Here is a 27,196-nt window from a genome sequence, read left to right as displayed (position 1 = left end):
TTAACGCAGTTAAACACAGGGAGAAAATACCAACAATACCTCGGTTGTTCCTTGGCTAAATTTTATGCAATGTGTAACTTATATTTCTAAAATGTATTTCCCATATTATTCAGAATATGTTTTGATTTTACCCAAAATCAAGCTTTTAAAATACATGAGAAAATATTTAATTTGAAAATGTTGTTGTTCAGTCAGTCACCAAGTAGTGTCTATTTGTGGACTGTAGCGCTCCAAGCCTCTCTGTCCCTAACCATCACCTCGAATTTGCCCGAGTTCACGTCCATTGAGTCAGTTCAGTTCAGTCTCTCAGTCGTGTCCGACTCTTTGCAGCCCCATGAATCGCAGCATGCCAGGCCTCCCTGTCAATCGCTAATTCCCGGAGTTCACTCAGATTCATGTGCATCGAGTCAGTGATGCCATCCAGCCATCTCATCCTCGGTCGTCCCCTTCTCCTCCTGCCCCCAATCCCTCCCAGCATCCTAATCTTTTCCAATGAGTCAGCTCTTCGCATGAGGTGGCCAAAGTACTGGAGTTTCAGCTTTAGCATCATTCCTTCCAAAGAAATCCCAGGGCTGATCTCCTTCAGAATGGACTTGTTGGATCTCCTTGCAGTCCAAGGGACTCTCAAGAGTCTTCTCCAACACCGCAGTTCAAAAGCATCAATTCTTCGGTGCTCAGCTTTCTTCACAGTCCAACTCTCACATCCATACATGACTACTGTAAAAACGATAGCCTTGACTAGATGGACCTTAGTCGAGAAAGTAATGTCTCGGCTTTTGAATATGCTGTCTAGGTTGGTCATAACTTTTCTTCCAAGGAGTAAGCGTCTTTTAATTTCATGGCTGCAATCACCATTTGCAGTGATTTTGGAGCCCCTCAAAATAAAGTCTGACACTGTTTCCACTGTTTCCCCATCTACTTCCCATGAAGTGATGGGACCGGATTCCATGATCTTCGTTTTCTGAATGTTGAGCTTTAAGCCAACTTTTTCACTCTCTACTTTCACTTTCATCAAGAGGCTTTTTAGTTCCCCTTCACTTTCTGCCATAAGGGTGGTGTCATCTGTATATCTGAGGTTATTGATATTTCTCCCTGCAATCTTGATTCCAGCTTGTGCTTCTTCCAGTCCAGCGTTTCTCCTGATGTCCTCTGCATATAAGTTAAATAAGCAGGGTGACAGTATACAGCCTTGACGTACTCCTTTTGCTATTTGGAACCAGTGTGTTGTTCCATGTCCAGTGATGACATCCAACCATCTCATCCTCTGTCACCCTTCTCTTCTTCTACCTTCAATCTTCCTCACAGTCGTTTTCAATGAGTCAGCTCTTCCCATCAGGTGGCCAACTTATTGGAGCTTCAGCTTCAGTGTCAGTTCTTCCAATGTTTAATCAGGGTTGATTTCCTTTAGGATTGACTGATTGGATCTCCTTGCTTTCCAAAGGACTCGCAAGAGTTTTCTCCAGCACCACAATTCGAAAACATCAGTTCTTTAGCACTCCACCTTTGTTGCAGAAACCAGTAATCAAGAAACCAAACACCACACTCAGAGAGTTGGACAGCTCAGGTTTATTACACTGGAGGGCCCAGAGGAATTAACACTCCAAGCTCTGAGCCACAAACAAAGGGGTTACAGAGTTTTTATACACCTACTATAGTGGGCAACACTAGCTGTTAATAGGCTAGTTTAAACTAAGAGGTTTTGCAGCAGTCAAGATGCTGACCTTTGCACCGACGGGCATGATTAAGCAGGTTTGCAGGGGCTGGGCAACTGTCAAGAGCAGGACAAGGGTGAGTGAGGAAAGCTCCAGTTCCTAGTATTGTTAAGTCCCCACTTTCTGAGACAACGTGACCTACATGATCCAAACTTAGCAAGGAGCAAGCTGAGTTACAGAGGCAGAACGAGCAGGAAGTTATGTAAAATTTTAACTTTCCCTCTTCACCTTCTTTATGATCTAACTTTCACATCTGTATATGACTACTGCAGAGACCATAGCCTTGACTATATGGACCTATGTCTGCAAAGTGATGTCTTTGCTTTTTAATACACTCTAGGTTTGTCATAGCTTTCTTACCAAGATGCAGTCATCTTATAATTTTATGGCTGCAATCACCATCTGTAGTGATTCTAAAGCCAAGAAGAGGAAATCTGTCACTGCTTCCACCTTTTCCCCTTCTATTTTGCCATGCAGTGATGGAACCAAATGCCATGATCTTAGTTTTCTTTTTTTTTTTTTTTTTAATGTTAAGTTTTAAGCTGGCTCTTTCACCCTCATCAAGGGGCTCTTAATATTTAATTTCAAATGCCAAATATCATCTCCATGGTTTGCATAACTTGTAATTATTTCAATACAGTCAACTTTTCAAAACTTTAAGACATGATTCTTGTAGAATAACAAAATAAGTTTTAAAATTGAAGTTAGATAGTGTCGTCTCTTTTAGTGTCTAAAGTTTCTGAACAGACTGTAGATTTGTTTCATGGTTTTATTTCCTGCTGCAAGTGACAAGTGCTCAGTTGTGTCCAACTCTGCAACCCCATGGACTGTGGCCTGCCAGGCTCCTCTGTCAGTGGGATGTTTTCCAGGAGTGGGTTGTCTTTTCCAACGATTTTCCCAACCCAAGGATTAAACCCAGGTCTCTTGCATCTGCTGCATTGGCAGGCAGATTCTTTACCACTAGCATCACCTGGGAAGCCCAATGTTATATAACATGTTCAATTATTATTAACAGCTTTATATCATTTGTCAAATATCCTCTATTTTAAATTTTGATGTACTTATACACACACATGAATTTTCTTACCTTTTTTTTTTTAACAAGAATTGAAAAGTTTTGAAAATTATGTTCCCAGTTCTCATGTCAAAATTTGAACTGTTAGAGGACAAAAACCATATGTGTATATGTGTGTGTGTGTGTGTGTGTGTGTGTGTGAGCCTATATGTGTGTGTGTGTGTGTGTGAGCCTATATGTGTGTGTGTGTGTGTGTGTGTGTGTATCAAACTCAGGTTTGGCTGCTTATGTTTGAAAGTCAATACTTGAGAGACAAGTGTTGGTTGGAAAGGAAAGATTATTTTGTTCAGTAGGTCAACAACCTGGGGAGGAGGCAGACTCATGTCCCAAAACCAATTACCAAGATTCTGCTTGACCATCAAAGCTTTTAAAGGAAGACTCATTTGAAGGGGAGTCAGAGTCTTCTTATGACTTCCATGGTGGCTCAGATGCTAAAGCATCTGCCTGCAATATGGGAGACCCAGGTTTGATCCCTGGGTTGGGAAGATCTCCTGGAGAAGGAAATGGCAACCCACTCCAATGTTCCTGCCTGGAGAATCCCAGGGACGGAGGAGCCTGGTAGGCTATAGTCCATGGGGTTGCAAAGAGTCGGACATGACTGAGCAGCTTCACTTCACTTCATTTCAGGGTCTTCTTATCTTCCATTGTGTGCATATTTTGTTCTGATTGATTGATGGTGAGGTAACAGGGAACTATTCTAGGAATCTTGTGCTCAGCCTGAAGTTACCATCCTCCACCTGGGTGAAGGCTTTAACTTCTGCAGAAGAACTCAGAGATATTGTTATGCATTTTCCTGAAGAGGAACCAAGACCCAGCTTTACCAGTGCATTATTGTTTCTTATCTGTTTCTCCTTTGTTTCTTCATTCCCTCCTTTCCAGATAAACAGCTGTTTGAATCTGCCCTTTGGAACTCAGAGGGCGCTGAATGGGGCCTGTTTCCTACAAATAAGAAACAGGGGCACAGAAAGGCTGTATCCAACAGGGTGCTGCTCACTTTCATATCTATCTATCTATCTATCTATCTATCTATCTATCTATCTATCTATATGTATGTATATATATATATATATATATATGCAGACACATATATGTTTATATCTTCCAAAATACCTATCAAATTGCCTTGCATATTTTTCATAAGTACTTATGAATAAAAGTACTTAAGTTTCATTAAGTAAACATATGTTTTTCCACTGACAAACATTATTGAAACTCAAAATCAATTTATGAAGACTCATCAGATTAAACCCAGAATAAACTAAATAATTTGAAAACAACCCTTTTTCTCTTTTCATCATAAATAAAAATAAGTTTCCCTTTATAAAAACATCTATCATATTTAACTAGTATTTTGTCATACTTTTAAAGTAGGATTGAGTAAAAAGAATTAAAGTCATTGTTCTAAATAGTGTTTCAGAGTCTTAGTCATTTGATGCATGGAACCAAAGGGCCAGAAAAATGCCAGATGAGAGGTGGGCAAATAATTTGTTGCAGGGAAAATAGTGAAGCATGAGACTATGATCACATCTCAGGTACTGGCGACTCAACTCGCGCCATCTATATAATCAAAACTTAGTCATCATTAACGCAGAGATCCACTATTAAATATTTTGAGTAATATTTTCAGAAGGGAATGGAAAACCAGTATTCTTGCCTTGAGAACCCCATGAACAGTATGAAAAGGCAAAATGATAGCATACTGAAAGAGGAACTCCGCAGGTCAGTAGGTGCCCAACATGCTACTGGAGATCAGTGGAGAAATAACTCCAGAAAGAATGAAGGGATGGAGCCAAAGCAAAAACAACATTCAATTGTGGATAGGACCGGTTATAGAAGCAAGGTTCGATGCTATAAAGAGCAATACTGCATAGGAACCTGGAATGTTAGGTCCATGAATCAAGGCAAATTGGAAGTGATCAAACAGGAGATGGCAAGAGTGAACGTCGACATGCTAGGAATCAGCGAACTAAAATGGACTGGAATGGGTGAATTTAACTCAGATGACCTTTATAACTACTAGTGCAGGCAGGAATCCTTCAGAAGAAATGGAGTAGCCATCATGGTCAACAAAAGAGTCTGAAATGCAGTACTTGGATGCAATCTCAAAAACGACAGAGTGATCTCTGTTCTTTTCCAAGGCAAACCATTCAATAGCACGGTAATCCAAGTCTATGCCCCAACCAGTAACACTGAAGAAGCTGAAGTTGAATGGTTCTATGAAGAACTACAAGACCTTTTAGAACTAACACCCGAAAAAGATGTGCTTTCCATTGTAGGGGAATGGAATGCAAAAATAGGAAGTCAGGAAACATCTGGAGTAACAGGCAAATTTGGCCTTGGAATGCGGAATGAAGCAGGGCAAAGACTAATAGAGTTTTGCCAAGAGAATGCACTGGTCATAGCAAACACCCTCTTCCAACAACACAAGAGAAGACTCTACACATGGACATCACCAGATGGTCAACACTGAAATCAGATTGATTATATTCCTTGCAGCCAAAGATGGAGAAGCTCTATACAGTCAACAAAAACAAGACCAGGAGCTGACTGTGGCTCAGATCATGAACTCCTTATTACCAAATTCAGACATAAATTGAAGAAAGTAGGGAAAACTGCTAGACCATTCAAGTATGACCTAAATCAAATCCCTTATGATTATACAGTGGGATTAAGATATAGATTTAAGGGCCTAGATCTGATAGATAGAGTGCCTGATGAACTATGGAATGAGGTTCGTGACATTCTTCAGGAGACACGGATCAAGACCAACCCTGTGGAAAAGAAATGCAAAAAAGCAAAATGGCTGTCTGGGGAGGCCTTAGAAATAGCTGTGAAAAGAAGAGAGGTGAAAAATAAAGGAAAAAAGGAAAGATATAAGGACCTGAATGCAGAGTTCCAAAGAATAGCAACAAGAGATAAGAAAGCCTTCTTCAGCAATCAATGCAAAGAAATAGAGGAAAACAACAGAATGGGAAAGACTAGAGATCTCTTCAAGAAAATTAGAGATACCGAGGGAACATTTCATGCAAAGATGGGCTTGATAAAGGACAGAAATGGTATGGATCTAACAGAAGCAGAAGATATGAAGAAGAGGTGCCAAGAATACACAGAAGAACTGTACAATAAAGATCTTCATGACCAAGATAATCACTACGGCGTGATCATGAATCATGAGCCAGACATCCTGGAATGTGAAGTCAAACGGGCCTTAGAAAGCATCACTACGAACAAAGCTAGTGGAGGTGATGGAATCCCAGTGGAGCTATTTCAAATCCTCAAAGATGATGCTGTGAAAGTGCTGTACTCAATATGCCAGCAAATTTGGAAAACTCAGCAGTGGCCACAGGACTGGAAAAGGTCAGTTTTCATTCCAGTCCTAAAGAAAGGCAATGCCAAAGAATGCTCAAACTACCTCACAATTGCACTCATCTCATATGCAAGTAAAGTAATGCTCAAAATTTTCAAAGTCAGGCTTCAGCAATATGTGAACCGTGAATTTCCTGATGTTCAAGCTGGTTTTAGAAAAGGCTGAGGAACCAGAGATCAAATTGCCAACATCTGCTGGATCATCAAAAAAGCAAGAGAGTTCCAGAAAAACATCTATTTCTGCTTTATTGACTATGCTAAAGCCTTTGACTGTGTGCATCACAATAAACTGTGGAAAATTCTGAAAGAGATGGGAATACCAGACCACCTGACCTGCCTCTTGAGAAACCTGTATCCAGGTCAGGAAGCAACAGTTAGAACTGGACATGGAACAACAGACTGGTTCCAAATAGGAAAAGGAGTATGTCAAGGCTGTATATTGTCACCCTGCTTATTTTACCTATATGCAGAGGACATCATGAGACACGCTGGGCTGGAAGAAACACAAGCTGGAATCAAGATTGCTGGGAGAAATATCAATAACCTCAATTTGCAGATTACACCACCCTTATGGCAGAAAGTGAAGAGGAACTAAAACGCCTCTTGATGAAAGTGAAAGAGGAGAGTGAAAAAGTTGGCTTAAAGCTCAACATTCAGAAAACGAAGATCATGGCATCTGGTCCCATCACTTCATGGGAAGTAGATGGGGAAACAGTGGAAACAGTGTCAGATTTTATTTTTTGGGCTCCAAAATCACTGCAGATGTTGACTGCAGCCATGATATTAAAAGACGCTTACACTTTGGAAGAAAAGTTATGACCAACCTTGATAGCATATTCAAAAGCCGAGACATTACTTTGCCGACTAAGGTCCATCTAGTCAAAGCTATGGTTTTTACAGTAGTCATGTATGGATCTGAGAGTTGGACTGTGAAGAAGGTTGAGCACCGAAGAATTGATTCTTTTCAACTTTGGTGTTGGAGAAGACTCTTGAGAGTCCCTTGGACTGCAAGGAGATCAATCAGTCCATTCTGAAGGAGATCAGCCCTGGGATTTCTTTGGAAGGAATGATGCTAAAGCTGAAACTCCAGTACTTTAGCCACCTCATGCGAAGAGCTGACTCATTGGAAAAGACTCTGATGCTGGGAAGGATTGGGGGCAGGAGAAGAAAGGGATGACAGAGGATGAGATGGCTGGATGGCATCACTGACTCGATGGACATGAATATGAGTGAACTCCGGGAGTTGGTGATGTACAGGGAGGCCTGGCATGCTGCAATTCATGGGGTCGCAAAGAGTCGGAGATGACTGAGTGACTGAACTGAACTGAACACTTCCTCCCAAGTGGTGGACTATATCTTTCCTTTGTGTGTTTCCTCAGTTTGGTTCAGTTCAGTTACTCAATCGTGTCCAACTGTTTGAGACCCCATGAATCGCAGCACACAGGGTCTCCCTGTCCATCAGCAACTCCCAGAATTTACCCAAACTCATGTCCATCAAGTCAGTGATGCCATCCAGCCATCTCATCCCCTGTCATCCCCTTCTCCTCCTGCCCCCAATCCCCCCCGCATCAGGGTCTTTTCCAAAGAGTCAACTCTTTGCATGAGGTGGCCAAAGTATTGGCGTTTCAGTTTTAGCAGCAGTCCTTCCAATGAACACCCAGGACTGATCTCGTTTAGGATGGACTGGTTGGATCTCCTTGCAGTCCAAGGGATTCTTAAGAGTCTTCTCAAACACCACAGTTCAGAAGCATTAATTCTTCAGCGCTTAGCTTTCTTTGTAATCTAAATCTCACATCCATACATGACGACTGGAAAAACCATAGCCTTGACTAGACTGACCTTTGTTGGCAAAGTAATGTCCTACATTTTAATATGCTATCTTCACTTTTCTTTCCTTTCCTTGGGTTGCTCATAACTCTCCTTCCAAGGACTAAACATCTTTTAATTTCATGGCTGCAGTCACCATCTGCAGTGATTTTGGAGCCCCCCAAAATAAAGTCTGATACTGTTTCCACTGTTTCCCCATCTATTTCCCATGAAGTGATGGGACCAGATGCCATGATCTTCGTTTTCTGAATGTTGAGCTTTAAGCCAACTTTTTCACTCTCCTCTTTCACTTTCATCAAGAGGCGTTTTAGTTCCTCTTCACTTTCTGCCATAAGGATGGTGTCATCTGCATATCTGAGGTTATTGATATTTCTCCCAGCAATCTTGATTCCAGCTTGTGTTTCTTCCAGCCCAGCGTGTCTCATGATGTCCTCTGCATATAGGTAAAATAAGCAGGGTGACAATATACAGCCTTGACATACTCCTTTTCCTATTTGGAACCAGTCTGTTGTTCCATGTCCAGTTCTAACTGTTGCTTCCTGACCTGGATACAGGTTTCTCGAGAGGCAGGTCAGGTGGTCTGGTATTCCCATCTCTTTCAGAATTTTCCACAGTTTATTGTGATGCACACGGTCAAAGGCTTTGGCATAGTCAATAAAGCAGAAATAGATGTTTTTCTGGAACTCTCTTGCTTTTTTGATGATCCAGCAGATGTTGGCAATTTGATCTCTGGTTCCTCTGCCTTTTGTAAAACTGGGTTGGACATCTGAAAGTTCATGGTTCGCATATTGCTGAATCCTGGCTTAGAAAATTTTGAGCATTACTTTACTAGCGTGTGAGATGAGTGCAATTGTGAGGTAGTTTGAGCATTCTTTGGCATTGCCTTTCTTTAGGATTGGAATGAAAACTGACCTTTTCCAGTCCTATGGCCATTGCTGAGTTTTCCAAATTTGTTGGCATATTGAGTGCAGCACTTTCACAGCATTGTCTTTGAAGATTTGAAATAGCTCCACTGGGATTCCATCACCTCCATTGGCTTTGTTTGTACCAATGCTTTCTCAGGCCCATTTGACTTCACATTCCAGGATGTCTGGCTCTAGGTGAGTGATCACACCATCATGATTATCTGGTTGTGCAGTTCTTTTTTGTACAATTCTTTTGTGTATTCTTGCCACCTCTTCTTCATGTCTTCTGCTTCTGTTAGGTCCATACCATTTCTGTCCTTTATTGAGCCCATCTTTGCATGAAATGTTCCCTTGGCATCTCTACATTTCTTGAAGAGATCTCTAGTCTCTCTCATTCTGTTCTTTTCCTCTATTTCTTTGCATTGATCATTGAGGAAGGCTTTCGTATCTCTCCTTGCTGTTCTTTGGAACTCTGCATTCAGATGGTTATATCTCTCCTTTTCTCCTTTGCTTTTCACCTCTCTTCTTTTTACAGCTATTTGTAAGGCCTCCTCAGATGGCCATTAGATTGTCTTGATCCCTGTTCCTGTACAATATCATGAACCTTTGTCTGTAGTTCTTCAGGCACTCTGTCTATCAGATCTAGTCCCTTAAATCTATTTCTCACTTACATTGTATAATCATAAGGGATTTGTTTTAGGTCATACCTGAATGGTCTTCGGTCTTCCCTACTTTTCAATTTAAGTCTGAATTTGGCAATAAGGAGTTCATGATCTGAGCCACAGTCAGCTCCTGGTCTTGTTTTTGCTGACTGTATAGAGCTTCTCCATCTTTGGCTGCAAAGTATATAATCAATCTGATTTTGATGTTATCCATCTGGTGATGTCCATGTGTACAGTCTTCTCTTGTGTTGTTGGAAGAGAGTTTTTGCTGTGACCAGTGCATTCTCTTGGCAAAACTCTATTAGCTTTTGCCCTGCTTCATCCGTACTCCAAGGCCAAATTTGCTTTTTACTCTTAGCTCTCAAAAAAGAGTCAGTTATAGTACCTATGACAGTGCACTGGGGTAATCTCCTGTTTTTCTTTGTTAGACTGTAATTGATTTGATGGTTGGTACAATGTCTTATTTATCTCAGAACTGGTTGTGCATAATGCATTGTCTACATGCCTAATTAATAATAAACTTTCAAACAATCTCACTGAATAGGAAAGAGAACTAGAAAAGTACATTCAATATTTTTCAGGATGTTAGGGAAATAGAAAAACAAAACCCCTCAAGCAACTTCAGTAAAATTGAGTTTATTTTATAAAGAAAACAGAGAATGAAGGAGGAAAAGAATAGCCTCAGAAGTAAGATAAACAGAGCTAGCTAGCTGTGTGCTGGTGATTGTTTAATAATCAGCTCTTGAAAAGAAAAACAGATTTGTAGTATTTGCTAGTTTTGGTGGTCCCATTGCTCTATCATGGCCAATTTCAAGGTACCAGGTCAATTAAAAGCTGCCTGGAGTTAGGGGAAAAGGGAGCACAGTCAACTCTTGCAAGCTGGTGCCAGGTGAGTCCAGCAGAGAACTCATGGCGAACTGGAGAATTGTCATCCTCTAGTAGTCACTGTGGTCCTCGTGGTTTGACAGTCAACAGCCACATTAGTCTACCAAGCTCTTTATTCCTCTTCTGTACTGCTTTTCTTTATCTGCTTTTCCTTCTCTACTATTACCTAACTTTTCTCAGTTTTCCTTTGTTTCTAGCCTGTAACTTCTGTATAGGATGGGCTTTTGTTATCATTTCGTTCCCATCATGTCATGTCTTCTGTTCACTGATGTTTGTGTGCCTCCTTGATGCCTAATATCTGTTCTCGTCCGTACACTTGGGACAGCTGATATTCAAACAGTTGAGAGAAATTTTTATTGATTTGGCAAGTTACTATCCAGTATACTAATGTCAAAGTTAGTGCCCTCAGTAACAGTTTTTCCTATATTTCTTGCGGAGGCCAGCTTGTGAGTCAAGCTGCTTCTACCCCTGGCATCACAGAATCACCTGATATGATAAAAACAAAACCTGTGTTTAAGGAACATCTTAGAAGAAACAGCTATAGGAATGGCAAGTTCTCTGATGTCTTACTTTGTACAGATAGCCTTTCTAAGAGAGAAACATAGGGTAGAATATATGTTTTTCAAGAACAGGGGAGAGCAAGTGCCAGAATTTAAAACTTTCTATGATTCTAGCAGTTTCACATGTACAAAATACTATTGATATAATCTGATTGCACTGAATAATTGGAGTTTTCCTATAAGCTTGATCTCATGGTCATAGATTGTGACTGCTTTTTCTTAAATGTCCAGATATTATCTTTAAATTTAAGTCAGGCAGAAAATCTGAATTCCTAGATTTCTCAAACATCTTCGAAAAGAGAAATTATGAGCAATACATATGTTTTTAAACCTATTAAGTACTAAGCATTTCTAAACATCTACATATTTTAAGTCAATGTGTGTATATTCTAATGGTGTGTATATATAAATGTAGAAAGTGCACATATACACATAAATGAATTGAGTTGTATATATATGTATGTATGTATCTATTCAGAAAGAGGAAACCTATACCTTTATATACTATGCAGAATTAATTATTTTCAACATTCTCACCACCACCACACATATACACAGGTGTGTTAGCAAAAAAGTGATGATGAATAGATAAAGAACAAATTCATTGATTTCACAAAAATGAGCAAAATATAAGAAGTTTGAATTCAACAATTTACACAAATGTGTATTACTAGAAAAGCAGTGATGGATAGATGAAGAACAACATTTATATTGGTTTCACAAAAAATAACAACATATAAGTTTGAGTTTAAAAAGTTACACTTAAATGGTTAAAATAGCTATATTGAGGTACTTGAACATCTTAAAATGAGTTTTCTTTTATCATATTTTAATATTATAAAAGATCACAAATGAAGTGTAAATATTTCACTGAGAAACTTTATAAATATGTACTTGTTTAGTTTTAGTATGAGAAAAATATACCAAGTTAAAGTAGTACTGTAAGTAATAATTATTGGCTATTTAGAATAAGACCTATAGGATATATAAATGAATGAGTAAATGAAGTAATGCATGCCATTTTGGGTTGAAAACTGTATATACTTTCAACTAATAAATTATTTTTAGAATATACTCAAGTTAACACGTTATGTTCACTTATAATATGAACATAACTGAGTATATAATTTCACTGTTTTTCACATTTGAATTAATGATACTAATAAGATTTTATCATTACCATTTAGTAGGGGCAGATATAAGGTCACTTATATATTCCCATCATATAAACTGTGCACTCGTTTTCAGTAAGTTGAATTTTTATTTTGTGATAATATATATATTATTTGAAAAAAAATGACAAAAGTAAATGAGAATACTATTTCTAATTCATTTAAGACAATGGATAAGTATTTTGTCTAATTTGTTGTTGATAAGTCAACTAGTAAAAAACTAAAATATAAATAGAACTATAATTTAGGAAGCTGTTCAACTGCTATTGAGAAGCTTAGAGACCACTTCTTGGTGTTTAAGTATAAACATAATCACTAATAGAGCTGCATGTATGGAACACACCAAAAATACTGACTGATTTTTCTCAGGTATCTTATACAGAGAAATCACTTGTCACCTAATGGCAGCAGTGTATGAGGTATGGGCTCCATGGAGTGTAATGACAGTTCAGTTCAGTTCAGTCACTCAGTGGTGTCCAACTCTTTGCGACCTCATGAATCGCAGCACACCAGGCCTCCCTGTCCATCACCAACTCCCGGAGTTTACTCAGACTCGCGTACATCGAGTCAGTGATACCATCCAGCCATCTCATCCTCTGTCGTCCCCTTCTCCTCCTGCTCCCAAACCCTCCCAGCATCAGAGTCTTTTCCAATGAGTCAATTCTTCTTATGAGGTGGCCAAAGTACTGGAGTTTCAGCTTTAGCATCATTCCTTCCAAAGAAATCCCAGGGCTGATCTCCTTCAGAATGGACTGGTTGGATCTCCTTGCAGTCCAAGGGACTCTCAAGAGTCTTCTCTAATACCACAGTTCAAAAGCATCAATTCTTCAGCACTTCTTCACAGTCCAACTCTCACATCCATACATGACCACAGGAAGAACCATAGCCTTGACTAGACGGACCTTAGTCGGCAAAGTAATGTTTCTGCTTTTGAATATACTATCTAGGTTGGTCATAACTTTTCTTCCAAGGAGTAAAGGTCTTTTAATTTCATAGCTGCAATCACCATCTGCAGTGACTTTGGAGCCCCCAAAAATAAAGTGTGACGCTGTTTCCACTGTTTCCCCATCTATTTCCCATGAAGTGATGGCACCGGATGCCATGATCTTCGTTTTCTGAATGTTGAGCTTTAAGCCAACTTCTTCACTCTCCTCTTTTACTTTCATCAAGAGGCTTTTTAGCTGCTCTTCACTTTCTGCCATAAGGATGGTGTCATCTGCATATCTGAGGTTATTGATATTTCTCCTGGCAATCTTGATTCCAGCTTGTCTTTCTTCCAGTCCAGCGTTTCTCATGATGTACTCTGCATATAGGTTAAATAAGCAGGGTGACAATATACAGCCTTGATGTACTCCTTTTCCTATTTGGAACCAGTCTGTTGTTCCATGTCAAGTTCTAACTGTTCCTTCCTGGCCTGCATACAGATTTCTCAAGAGGCAGGTCAGGTGGTCTAGTATTCCCATCTCTTTCAGAATTTCCCACAGTTTATTGTGATCCACACAGTCAAAGACTTTGACATAGTCAGTAAAGCAGAAATAGATGTTTTTCTGGTACTCTCTTGCTTTTTCCATGATCCAGTGGATGCTGGCAATTTGATCTCTGGTTCCTCTGCCTTTTCTAAAACCAGCTTGAACATCAGGAAGTTCACATTTCACGTATTGCTGAAGCCTGGCTTGGAGAATTTTGAGCATTACTTTACTAGCGTGTGAGATGAGTGCAATTGTGCAGTAGTTTGAGCACTCTTTGGCATTGCCTTTCTTTAGAATTGGAATGAAAACTGACCTTTTCCAGTCCTATGGCCATTGCTGAGTTTTCCAAATTTGTTGGCATATTGAGTGCAGCACTTTCACAGCATCATCTTTCAGAATTTTAAATAGCTCTACTGGAATTCCATCACCTCCACTAGCTTTGTTCGTAGTGATGCTTTCTAAGGCCCACTTGACTTTCCATTCCAGGATATCTGGCTCTAGATGAGTGATCACACCATCGTGATTATCTTGATCGTAAAGATCTTTTTTGTACAGTTCTTCTGTGTATTCTTGCCATCTCTTCTTAATATCTTTTGCTTCTGTTAAGTCCATACCATTTCTATCCTTTATCGAGCCCGTCTTTGCATGAAATGTTCCATTGGTGTCTCTGATTTTCTTGAAGAGATCTCTAGTCTTTCCCATTCTGTTCTTTTCCTCTATTTCTTTGCATTGATCACGGAAGAAGGCTTTCTTACCTCTTCTTGCTATTCTTTGGAACTCTGCATTCAGATGCTTATATCTTTCCTTTTCTCCTTGGCTTTTTGATTCTCTTCCTTTCACAGCTATTTGTAAAGGCTCCCCAAACAGCCATTTTGCTTTTTTGCATTTCTTTCCATGGGGATGGTCTTGATCCCTGTCTCCTGTACAATGTCACACACCTCATTCCATAGTTCATCAGGCACTCTATCTATCAGATCTAGGCCCTTAAATCTATTTCTCACTTCCACTGTATAATTATAAGGGATTTGATTTAGGTCATACCTGAATGGTCTAGCCGTTTTCCCTGCTTTCTTCAATTTCAGTCTGAATTTGATAATAAGGAGTTCATGATCTGAGCCACAGTCAGCTCCTGGTCTTGTTTTTGTTGACTATATAGAGTTTCTCCATCTTTGGCTGCAGAGAATATAATCAGTCTGATTTCAGTGTTGACCATCTGATGATGTCCATGTGTAGAGTCTTCTCTTGTGTTGTTGGAAGAGGGTGTTTTCTATGACCAGTGCATGTTCTTGGCAAAACTCTATTAGTCTTTGCCCTGCTTCATTCCATATTCCAAGGCCAAGTTTGCCTGTTATTCCACATGTTTCTTGACTTCCTACTTTTGTATTCCAGTCCCCTATAATGAAAAGGGCATGTTTTTTTGGGTGTTAGTTCCAAAAGGTCTTGTAGGTCTTCATAGAACTGTTCAACTTCTGCTTCTTCAGCATTACTGGTTGGGGCATAGACTGGGATTACTGTAATATTGAATGGTTTGTCTTGGAAAGGAACAGAGATCATTCTGTCGTTTTTGAGATTGCATCCAAGTACTGCATTTTGGACTGTTTTGTTGACCATGATGGCTACTCCATTTCTTCTTAGGGATTCCTGCCCACAGTAGTAGAGATAATGGTTATCTGAGTTAAATTCACCCATTCCAGTCCATTTTAGTTCGCTGATTCCTAGAATGTCGACGTTCACTCTTGCCATCTCCTCTTTGACTACTTCCAATTTTCCTTGATTCATGGACCTGACATTCCAGGTTCCTATGCAATATTGCTCTTTACAGCATCAAACCTTTCTTCTATCACCAGTCACATCCACACCTGGGTATTGTTTTTGCTTTGGCTCCATCCCTTCATTCTTTCTGGAGTTATTTCTCCACTGATCTCCAGCAGCATGTTGGGCACCTAATGACCTGGGGAGTACCTCTTTCAGTATCCTACCATAACAGGAAGCAAAGCAGAGGTTCAAGGCCATAGTATTTTCTCTATAAGAGTTGAAGTATTTATTAAAATAAAAGTGCAAAATTTTTAAATATTAATTCTAATAAAAACCTTTTCTACTCAACCTATTATTAAGCTGTTTTTAAAAAATGATGAAGAAAATTAATTAATGCCATGTTTGGCAAAGGTGTTTTTCTCCACTAGGGAATTAGTTGAAAATTCCTAGCCTATGATTTCCTAAAAATGTCTCTTATAACTCTTATATTAGTAGCATCTCATACTCTCTTTTCTGCTGCCCTGTGTCGCTTCCACGGAGAAGGTAATTGCTCCCCACTCCAGTAGTCTTGCCTGGAAAATCCTATGGATAGAGGAGCCTGGTAGACTGCAGTCCATGCTAAGGGTTGGACATGAGTGAGCGACTTCACTTTCACTTTTCACTTTCATGCTTTGGAGAAGGAAATGGCAACCCACTCCAGTGTCCTTGCCTGGAGAATCCCAGGGATGGGGGAGCCTGGCGGGCTGCCATCTATGGGGTCGCACAGAGTCGGCCACGACTGAAGTGACTTAGCAGCAGCAGCATGTCACTTCCAGATACTTTAATGATGACATTAAATGATATGCTGTTAACCAGCATGTATTCTTCACTGCCTATTAAAGTGACCAATCATTTTGTAAGTACAAAATAATTTGCTTTATTGTATGAATTATCTCATTGTTTCCATCCCCCTTTGGTGGCCTATGCTGCTTTCTCAAGTGAAATGTAGAGGAAAAAAATCATGGCAACCAATTTTGTCTACAACAGTCTCTATAAAATGCTTCTGTCCAAGTTTCCTTCTGATCAGGAACATAATTCTTAGCAAACTGGTCACTAACTCACTTAATTAACTCCCTTGTTCTTAGAAGCATTTCTGCATCAAGCCTGATTTTTTTTTTACAAAAAAAAAGGGTTATTAAATAGCCTTTGCTTTCATTAAAGCATTCTGAATCACTTCATATAATCCTAGTACACTTATTAGCGGTATATCCATATGCAGCTTTTAAACAGAATGAGAGATAAATTTCTTTCCTGCCTCCTTAAGGGGCATCCTAATATTGTGTTTCTTTGAACATTTCTTAACCTATGAACACTGAATATACAGATATTTTACCGAAGGATCACTCCAAAATATTTATGTTAAGAAACCCAGAGGTATAGTATGGGGAGGGAGATGGTGGTGGGGGTTCAGGATGGGGAACACATGTACACCCGTGGCAGATTCATGTTGATATATGGCAAAACCAATACAATATTGTAATTAGCCTCCACTGAAATAAATTTAAAAAAAGAAAAAACATTAAAAAAATGCATTTGAAGACCTACATATGAATGCTCTATAATTTTCTTTGCTAGAATCTGTGATGCAAAAGTTTAAAGGAGAGCCTTCTCCTCTTTCCATTTTTCCCACTCAGACAACTTTAAAAAAATGTATTATTTTCCAGTTACTCCACTATAATCAGGCTTACAAAGTCAATGAATCCATGATTTATTTCTCTAAGAAACTGCCTTCTAGTGAGGAGTGGGGCAAGAAACAAACTACATTTACAGGCTAGATTGTTAAGGTTTAAAATAGGTTTCTAAGTAAATATATCTAATTTTAAACAAGAGATTGAACATCTCCTAGGAAGCTAATATTTGAGCTGAATTTTTAATAAGTCAGATAGTACTAGAATAGAAAAAGACCATCCTAAGCAGAAGGAGAGACGGTGGAAGTATGGAAGTGAGTATGTTCTGTGTGAAGCTGTACGGGTGGTTCCTGTGTGTTAGCTGTATGGTCTCCTATAAGGGGAACTGGTTGAAGCCAAAAGGGTAGCCTAGATCACTAAAAACATGCAGGAAGGAAAAGGAATACATTTATTAAATTTTCATAAACTTACTTACACAGAAAGTAATTTGTTAGAAATTTGAAGACTTATGGTATGCCAAAAATCTGAATAAGAAACCCATCAAACAGACTACCCATGTGTGAACATAGAAAATAAGTCTTTTTAATGCAGATTGACATTCTTTTCACAAAAATACAATTGATCCTTGAACAATCAGGGGTTAATCCGAGTATAATTTATAGTCAGCCCTCCACATCTGAGAAGTCAACCAACCTCACAGGCTGTGTAGTACTCGAATATTACTATTGAAAAATACCCCATATAAGTGGACCTGTACTGTTCAAACTCATGTTGTTCAAAGAGCAGTTATAACTTGATGAAAGTTTTATACATGTAGGTTCCCCAATTCATGTAAAATGTTCTTTAGGCAGAAGTTTTATTTATAACTCAGATTTTCAGGATTGTGTGTATTAACACCAGTTCTCTCTGAAACTAACTAGAGAAGTAAAACTCAATCAGGTATTAATCAGTTTTATTTGTATATATAAACTATTTTTAATAAATGGTATACAAAGAATTTTCAAGTAAGTCATAATCAGAAGGATCTGTCCTTATATGACAAATGCCATCTGGTATTAAAATTAAATTTTATACACGTGCAACCAATGGAATTTATTTATTTTTTTCTTTCTGGAGTGTTTCCGTGTGTTCACCAATTCTGACAGTACCTCATATTTATTTTCTCTCCATTGATGCTGAAGTAGAGACAGGTAAAGATATAGAACATTTATGAGAGCTAAGGACTCTGTTTTGTGCACTAGAGCGCCTATGAGATGAGCTCTGTACTCTGTGGTTTAGGAGATCCAAAGCAATTCGTCACTACCTTAACAGTTCAACCTAAGATGAATTACCTGTCGAATGTAATTGTACTACAGAGCAAGTCGAATGTCATTTATACGACTAGAGAATGGTATCCAGCAACCTCACAAATGATCTTTGCATCACTCATATTTTTTTAAAAAAGTGTGTATGATAGTCATTATCTTAATGTTCACAGTCTTTGCCCAACAGAGCCTCCTGGAGTGATTCCATAAGAGGATACTTAAAGAAATGTATGGTGTAATAGATCCATTGTTCTGCTTCACTGTGTTCCTACAATGTTTGTTTTGGCTTGTTTTTAAGGTATAGTAAACTAATCTGAAAATAATTTAGCAATAGTGCAGATATTCTCAATTCTAAAAGAGGCAGCATGCAAATATAGAACCTTTTTCTTAACACGAATTCATCACGTGATTATATTTAACCATGTTGGATTAAATATAGAACTCTGGATTTCCCATTTCTTAGATTGAAGTCATGTTGTAGGTTTAAACAGTCAGTTCTTCGGCTTTGAAAATTGTCTGTGATCTTTTTTTCTCCCTAGAAATCAATTCAATTCCTATTTGTTTCTGCTAAACTAAACCAAATGAATGTCCTTAGTAAACTCAAAAGGCTATTTTTTGTGGGTATTTTTGTGTGTCTTATTTTATTAATTGTTGGGAAAAATATAATTATTACAGTTATATATTAGATCATTCATGTCTAGGCTGCCTTTCTTGGTGGTCTCTCTTATTTGTCTTCTGGAAGTTTTTGTGTCCTAAGGACACACTCATTTTACTGAATTTGAAAGAGGGTTCTTTAGCTCCATGCCTGTGTGCTTGTTTGCTCAGCCGTGTCTGATTCCTTGTGACCCCAAGGACTGTAGCCCACCAGGCTCCTCTGTCCATGGGATTTCCCAGGCAAGAGTATTGGAGTGAGGTGCCAGGCAAGAGTATTGGAGTGAGTTGCCATTTCTTCCTACAAGGGAATCTTCCCAACCCAGGGATCAAAGCTGTCTTGTTTGTGTCTCATGCAAACCACCTGGGAAACCCTGTTTAGCTGCAGTTGATCTGTATTAAAAAAGACTGCAGCCCTGGCTTACATCTTGATTACAACCTTGAGAGACCTTAAGCCCAACACTCAGTTAAGCAACATCCAGATTTCTAACTCACCAAAACTACGTGAGATAATAAATATTTATACTGTTCATTACAGCTTACATTTGATCAATAGCACACTCAATAAAAGTTTGCTACAAAATATGTAAGTAGAAGTTCAAAAGCTTGCAATCAAAACAAAAAAGAAAATTAGGGCATAGAAGATCTTTAGACTGGGTCATATGTAATTTAGATTAATATTTCAATAATATATATATATATCAAAAATTAGTTATTAAACAAGCTCTTCACTATCTTAACACTATCCTTAAATGTTAGGGAGAGAGCCCGAAGCAAGTTAATTCCTTGTATTATCTATTATTTATTTGTTATCCTTTGGTGTATACAAGGGTTACCATCTCTTGTACCAACCATTGTCTTCCTTTTCCTTTCATTTTCTCCTCTTCCACTTCCTCTTTTTGTTGACTATGATGGCTACTCCATTTCTTCTAAGGGATTCTTGCCCAAAGTAATAAATATAATGGTCATCTGAGTTAAATTCACCCATTCCAGTCCATTTTAGTTCGCTGATTCCTAAAATGTCAATGTTCATTCTTGCCATTTCCTATTTGACCCCTTCCAATTTGCCTTGATTCATGGACCTAACATTCCAGGTTCCTATGCAATACTTCTCTTTACAGCATCAGACTTTGCTTCTATCACCAGTCACATCCACAACTGGGTGTTGTTTTTGCTTTGGCTCCATCCGTTCATTCTTCCTGGAGTTATTTCTCCAGTGATCTCCAGTAGCGTATTGGGCTCCTACCTACCTAGGGAGTTCGTCTTTCAGTGTCCCATCTTTTTGCTTTTTCATACTGTTCATGGACTTCTCAAGGGAGCAAGAATAGTGAAGTGGTTTGCCATTCTGTTCTCCAGAGGACCACATTTACTCAGAACTCTCCACCATGAACCGTCCTACATGGTGGCCCTACACGGCATGGCTCATAGTTTTATTGAGTTAGACAAGACTGTTGTCCATGTGATCAGATTGTTTAGTTTTCTGTGATTGTGGGAAATCTACTAGACTATTTAGGTGTGGCCTAAATCAAATCCCTTGCGATTATGGAGTGGAAGGAGAAATAGATTCAAGGGATTAGATCTGATAGAGTGCCTGGAGAACTATGGATGGAGGTTCATGACATTGGACAGGAGACAGGGATCAATACCTTCCCCAAGAAAAAGAAATATAAAAAATCAAAATGGTTTTCTAAGGAGGCCTTACGAATAGCTGAAAAAGAAGAGAAGTGAAAAGCAAAGGAGAAAAGATATACCCATTTGAATGTAGAGTTTGAAAGAATAGCAAGGGGAGATAACAAAGCCTTCCTCAGTGATCAGTGCAAAGAAATAGTAGAAAACAATAGAATGGGAAAGACTAGAGGTCTCTTCAGGAAAAGTAGAGAAATGAAGGGAACATTTCATGCAAACATGGGCACAATAAGGGACAGAAATGATATGGACTTAATAGAAGATATTAAGAAGAGGTGGCAAGAATACACAGAATAAATGAAAAAAAGGTCTTCACAACTCAGATAATCATGATGGTATGATCACTCACTTAGAGCCAGACATCCTGGAATTCAAATTCTAGTGGGCCTTAGGAAGCATCACTGCAAAAAAAGCTAGTGAAGGTGATAGAATTCCAGGTGAGCTATTTCAAATCTTAAAAGATGAAGCTGTGAAAGTGCTGTACTCAATATGCCAGCAAATTTGGAAAACTCAGCAATGGCCACAGGACTGGAAAAGGTCAGCTTTCATTCCAGCCCCAAATAAAGGCAATGCCAAAGAATGTTCAGACAACTGCACAATTGCACTCATCTCACATGCTAGCAAATTAATGCTCAAAATTCTCCAAGCCAGGCTTCAACAGTATGTGAACTTCCCAATGTTCAAGCTGTATTTAGAAAAGGCAGAGGGACCAGAGATCAAATTGCCAACGTCCGTTGTATCATCGAAAAAGCAAGAGAGTTCCAGAAAAACATCTATTTCTGCTTTATTGACTATGCCAAAGCCTTTGACTGTGTGGACTACAACAAACTGTGGAAAATTCTGAAGGAGATGGGAATACCAGACCACCTGACCCGCCTCTTGAGAAACCTGTATGCAGGTCAGGAAGCAACAGTTAGAACTGGACATGGAACAACCGACTGGTTCCAAATAGGGAAAGGAGTGCATCAAGGCTGTAATTGTCACCCTCGTTATTTAACTTATATGCAGAGTACATCATGAGAAACACTGGGCTGGATGAAGCACAAAGTGGAATCAAATTTACCAGGAGAAATACCAATAAGCTCAGATATGCAGATGAAACCACCCTTATGGCAGAAAGCAAAGAAGAACTAAAGAGCCTGTTGATAAAAGTGAAAGAGGAGAGTGAAAAAATTGGCTTAAAGCTCAACGTTTAGAAAACTAAGATCATGGCATCCGGTCCCATCACTCAGGAGAAATAATTGGAGAAACAGTGGAAATAGTGACAGATTTTGTTTTGGGGGGCTCCTAAATCACTGCAGATGGTGACTGCAGCCAGGAAATTAAAAGACACTTACTCCTTGAAAGAAAATTTATGACCAACAGACAGCATATTAAAAAGCAGAGACATTACTTTGCCAACAAACGTCCATCTAGTCAAGGCTATAGTTTTTCCAGTAGTCATGTATGGTTGTGAGAGTTGCACTATAAAGAAAGCTGAGCACTGAAGAATTGCTGCTTTTGAACTGTGGTTTTGGAAAAGACTCTTGAGAGTCCCTTGGACTGCCAGGGGATCCACCTTGTCCATCCTAAAGGAAATCAGCCCTGAATATTCACTGGAAAGACTGATGCTAAAGCTGAAACTCCAATACTTTGGCCACTTGATGTGAGCAACTGACTGATTTGAAAAGACCCTGATTCTGGGAAAGATTGGAGGCGGGAGGAGAAGGGGACGACAAAGGATGAGATGGTTGGATGGCATCACTGGCTCAATCGACATGAGTTTGAGTAAACTCCGTGAATTGGTGAGGGACAGGGAGATGTGGCATGCTGCAGTCCATGGGGTCACAAAGAGTCAGACACAACTGAGCGACTGAACTGAACTGAACTGAACTGGTTATACTGCAAGTACAGAATTTTTTATTTAATTTAATTTTGTTCATTTTGTGGGACTGCTTCTGCTGTCATAAATATAGCAATGGAAATTTTAGTGCATTATTGGTTTATCAGCCTTTTATACAGCTATCATTTTAAAGTGCTTACATGCTTCTAGTATTTGCATAAATTATCCTAGTTAATGCCTGTTGGTTTTTGTTTTAATCATCTTAGGTTGTTATAAGTAAATACCATAGATATGGTGGCTTAAATGACAGATATTTATTCTCATTGTTCTGTAGGCTAGGAAGGTCATGATCAAGGTACCAGCAAATTTGATCCCTTCCATCTCTTCTTGGCACACAGGGAGCCTCCTTCTTATTCTGTCCTCATTTGCTGGACAGAGAAATAGAGAGAAAAAGCTCTAGTCTCTGTCTCATCTTCAGTTCAGTTCAGTCACTCAGTCATGTCCAACTGTTTGTGACCCCATGAGTCGCAGCACGGCAGGCCTTCCTGTCCATCACCATCTCCCGGAGTTCACTCAGATTCACGTCCATTGAGTCAGTGATGCCATCCAGCCATCTCATCCTCAGTTGTCCCCTTCTCCTCCTGCCCCCAATCCCTCCCAGCATCAGTCTTTTTCAATGAGTCAGCTCTTCACATGAGGTGGCCAAAGTACTGGAGTTTCAGCTTTACCATCATTCCTTCCAAGGAAATCCCAGGGCTGATCTCCTTCAGAATGGACTGGTTGGATCTCCTTGCAGTCCAAGGGACTCTCAAGAGTCTTCTCCAACACATTTCAAAAGCATCAATTCTTCGGCGCTCAGCTTTCTTCACAGTCCAACTCTCACATCCATACCCATGACCACTAAAAAAACCATAGCCTTGACTAGATGGACCTTAGTCGGCAAAGTAATGTCTCTGCTTTAGAATATGCTATCTAGGTTGTTCATAACTTTTCTTCCAAGGAGTAAGCGTCTTTTAATTTCATGGCTGCAATCACCATCTGCAGTGATTTTGGAGCCCCCAAAAATAAAGTGTGACACTGTTTCCACTGTTTCCCCATCTGTTTCCCCATCTGTTTCCCATGAAGTGATGGGACCAGATGCCACGATCTTTGTTCACTAATTCCATTATGAGAACCCTATGCTCATTACCTCAGTTACCTCCCAAAGGCATCTCTTCCAAATACCATCACATCAGTGGTTAGCCTTCAACATGTAAATTGGGGGACAAAGTCATTCAAGCCATAATAGACTCATGTTTATAATACAGCCCCTTCATTAGAAATAAAAATAATTTTAAAAATACTTTATATTTCATATTTTATTTCTAATGGTATCTATATATATTTATAAAACGTAATTCTAAAGCTATTCATTTATTAAATTTATCACCCACATATTCAAAGAAATAAAAATATGTTTTACACTGTTATGTATAACAAAAATTTTTTACTACTGATTTGATAGTCATCTATTTTTCTTTAAATAACATAATTGAGTAACTAAAGTTTTTATGAAGAAATGGATGTCTAGAAGGAATATATGTTTTCATTGATTCATTTATACTCTCTTGCAATTTTATACTTGAATTGGTAGGAATAAAAATCACCTATGCTTTGTACGTCCTATTCTTTCTTTTCTTCCCAACTAGAGAGATAAAGTGGTAAAGCCCTTTTAACAGATAAAGTGATTGTATTTAGAAAATGTCAGGCACTAAAAGAAACAAAGAAGTGGAACGAAATTGACTTTTTAAAAAGTGAGGTGGTATCTTGAATGTAAACCACTTCCAAATATGTTGTGTTAGGTCCTAGCTCTTGATGTAGTTTAGTTAATTTAAGGATTTTGAATTTTGTGCCAATTTCATTGGTTCCAGTATTGGAATGGGAATTTGGATTTCATTTGGAAACCCAGCAGTTATTAATAATACTTTTCTTTTCTTTTACACATAGCTCTTTGTGTGATGTATCCTCTGGTTTCCTATTATTATTTCTACATTAATATGACTTAAGTTTGGTATCATGGAGCTATTCAAAGGCATCATTATTGTTGGCAATTGGTGGGAGCTAAAACATATAATTGGTATAAATTTTGCCTAGATGGTCTCCTGACTTTTTGTCTTTAAATCCCAGATGCTGTAAGACTAATGCAAGAAATTCTACAATTCAACTCATAACTTTTCATTCTACAGTGACTTTGCAGTCTGAGAACATTTAGTTTCACAGTAAAAATTTTACTAATGTAGGATTATAATTAGAGTTTTGTTTTTGAATCAGCATATTATTTAGTAAAGTTTCAGTGATTCATAAAAGTGTTGAGAGAAAACATGTCAAACTTTATATCAATTACTTTTCACTGTCATAATTAAGACCGGTTTTGATAGGTGATGGGTGAAAGACATATCAAATATATTTATTGTTTATTGATGACCATATTATGTAAATATGCTAATATGCAAAATTTCTCACAGAAAATGTCAAGTATAACTAACATTCACTACTGGAACAAAATGCAAATATGTCAGTGTCATTTGAAAAGTTGACTAGAAATTATAACTCTTTAATGGCAGATAAGTTAATCAATCACCAGACTGCTTTCATACTTGAAAATGTTTTCATATTTGCACTTGAAGTTATTGTAGTTTTCCAACATTTTGAATTGTTGTGTCACAGATAAAATGAAGCCTCAAATCATTCTCTAATCTCAAGAACATCCTGGCAGAATTACTGTGACTTGTTTGTTAAATTGATTTCCTCTTAAAGAAAACTAGGCTTTTCTTACTGTGTTAAAAAAATGATTTTGAGCGGGGCCGGGGCGGGGGCCGTGGGGCTGGGGCGGGGGCGGGTGTTGGGGGGTCCAGGCAGCGGCGGGAGGCGGCCATGAGGAGGCGGTTTAGCGAGTCCTCTGGGCAGAGAGTTCTCCTCTCTCCCCTGCCGCGGAGGCCGTGAGGGCGCCGGGACGCGAGCCGCGTAACATCGCGATGGCTGCCCAAGGAGAGCCCCAAGTTCAGTTCAAACTTGTTTTGGTTGGTGATGGTGGTACTGGAAAAACTACATTCGTGAAGCGTCATCTGACTGGTGAATTTGAGAAGAAGTATGTAGCTACCTTGGGTGTTGAGGTCCATCCTCTTGTGTTCCATACCAACAGAGGACCTATTAAGTTCAATGTATGGGATACAGCTGGTCAGGAGAAATTTGGTGGACTGAGAGATGGTTATTATATACAAGCTCAGTGTGCCATTATAATGTTTGATGTAACATCAAGAGTTACTTACAAGAATGTGCCTAACTGGCATAGAGATCTGGTACGAGTGTGTGAGAACATCCCAATTGTGTTGTGTGGCAACAAAGTGGATATTAAGGACAGAAAGGTTAAGGCAAAGTCAATTGTCTTCCACCGAAAGAAGAATCTTCAGTACTATGACATTTCTGCCAAAAGTAACTACAACTTTGAAAAGCCCTTCCTCTGGCTTGCTAGAAAACTGATTGGAGACCCTAATTTGGAGTTTGTCGCCATGCCTGCTCTTGCCCCACCAGAGGTGGTCATGGACCCAGCGTTGGCAGCACAGTACGAGCACGATTTAGAGGTTGCTCAGACAACTGCTCTCCCGGATGAAGATGATGACCTGTGAGAAAGTGAAGCTGGGGCCCAGCGTCAGAAGTCTAGTTTTATAGGCAACTGTCCTGTGATGTCAGTGGTGCAGCGTGTTTGCCACTTTATTATATAGCTAAGCAGAACATGTGCTTAATCTTTGGATGCTGAAGGAGATGGATGGGCTTTGGAGTGAATGTGGCAGTTAAAAAAAAAAAAACCTTCATTTTTTGGACCTGCATATTTAGGTGTTTTGGAACACAGTTGTTTCCTCCTTGAGTTTCAAATATAAGACTGCTGTAGTCACATGACAATATTGAGAGGTGGAATCTTGTTTGTTACTGTCATTCCCATTCCTTTTCGTTTAGAATCAGAATAAAGTTGTATTTCAAATATCAAAAAAAAAAAAAAAATGATTTTATCTATTAGCTGTCTTTCCTTGTGAAGATCCTTTCTTTTTATGACATAAAAGGAAAAATATTCTTTTTCCTCCCAAGTTTTTATATCTTATTTTATTCACTAATCAATAATATGTATTCCAAACAAAGTGAAATATAACCTGAACAGAGTAATTTTAAAAAATGGATATAAAATAGGCAAATATTAATACTACCAATTGCCTATATTTTAACTTTCAGTACATGCTTAGCTTAATTTTATGATGCTTTCTGCCTTTAATAAAAGTAATTGATGGTGGACTTACGTACTGAATCACTATATTATAAGATAGGAAATCAGAATATTTACAATGTAATTTTGAAAAATGTTAATAAACCTTAGGCAAGCAGATTTCCTTAGGACACTAAAAATACTTGTGGAGTTTGAACTGGGTACCTTGTTTTGTCTCTTACTGTTAGTGATGATGGTTATGTTTGTTTGTTATTGTTAGATTACTCAAGCATAGGATACGGCTAAATGCTTTTCCACATCATTCCTAGTATTTTTTAAGTTAGACTGTACTCAATCTAAGTGACATCTAAACTAAATGGAAAAACAGTTTTTGGTCTGCATTTGTTTTTAATGATAGCCTGTTGAGCTGTAGTGCTTTATAAT

The 27,196-nt window shown here is 38.7% G+C and overlaps 2 protein-coding genes across 5 annotated transcripts in view; both read left to right on the top strand.

Moving 5' to 3' along the window:
- CCSER1 (coiled-coil serine rich protein 1) overlaps positions 1 to 27,196 on the top strand; it is a 1,477,979-nt gene that overhangs the window by 654,669 nt on the left and 796,114 nt on the right. The gene's annotated exons all lie outside the window — the stretch shown is intronic.
- LOC138442104 (GTP-binding nuclear protein Ran) lies at positions 25,206 to 26,457 on the top strand. Its single transcript, XM_069592990.1, has one exon. It carries the CDS (start codon positions 25,533 to 25,535, stop codon positions 26,181 to 26,183), a length of 651 nt encoding a protein of 216 aa, XP_069449091.1. The 5' UTR covers positions 25,206 to 25,532; the 3' UTR covers positions 26,184 to 26,457.

The sequence above is a fragment of the Ovis canadensis genome, chromosome 6 (genome assembly GCF_042477335.2).
Source record: "Ovis canadensis isolate MfBH-ARS-UI-01 breed Bighorn chromosome 6, ARS-UI_OviCan_v2, whole genome shotgun sequence".
Taxonomy (NCBI): Eukaryota; Metazoa; Chordata; class Mammalia; order Artiodactyla; family Bovidae; genus Ovis; species Ovis canadensis.
This window is presented reverse-complemented; position numbering and strand designations above follow the sequence as displayed.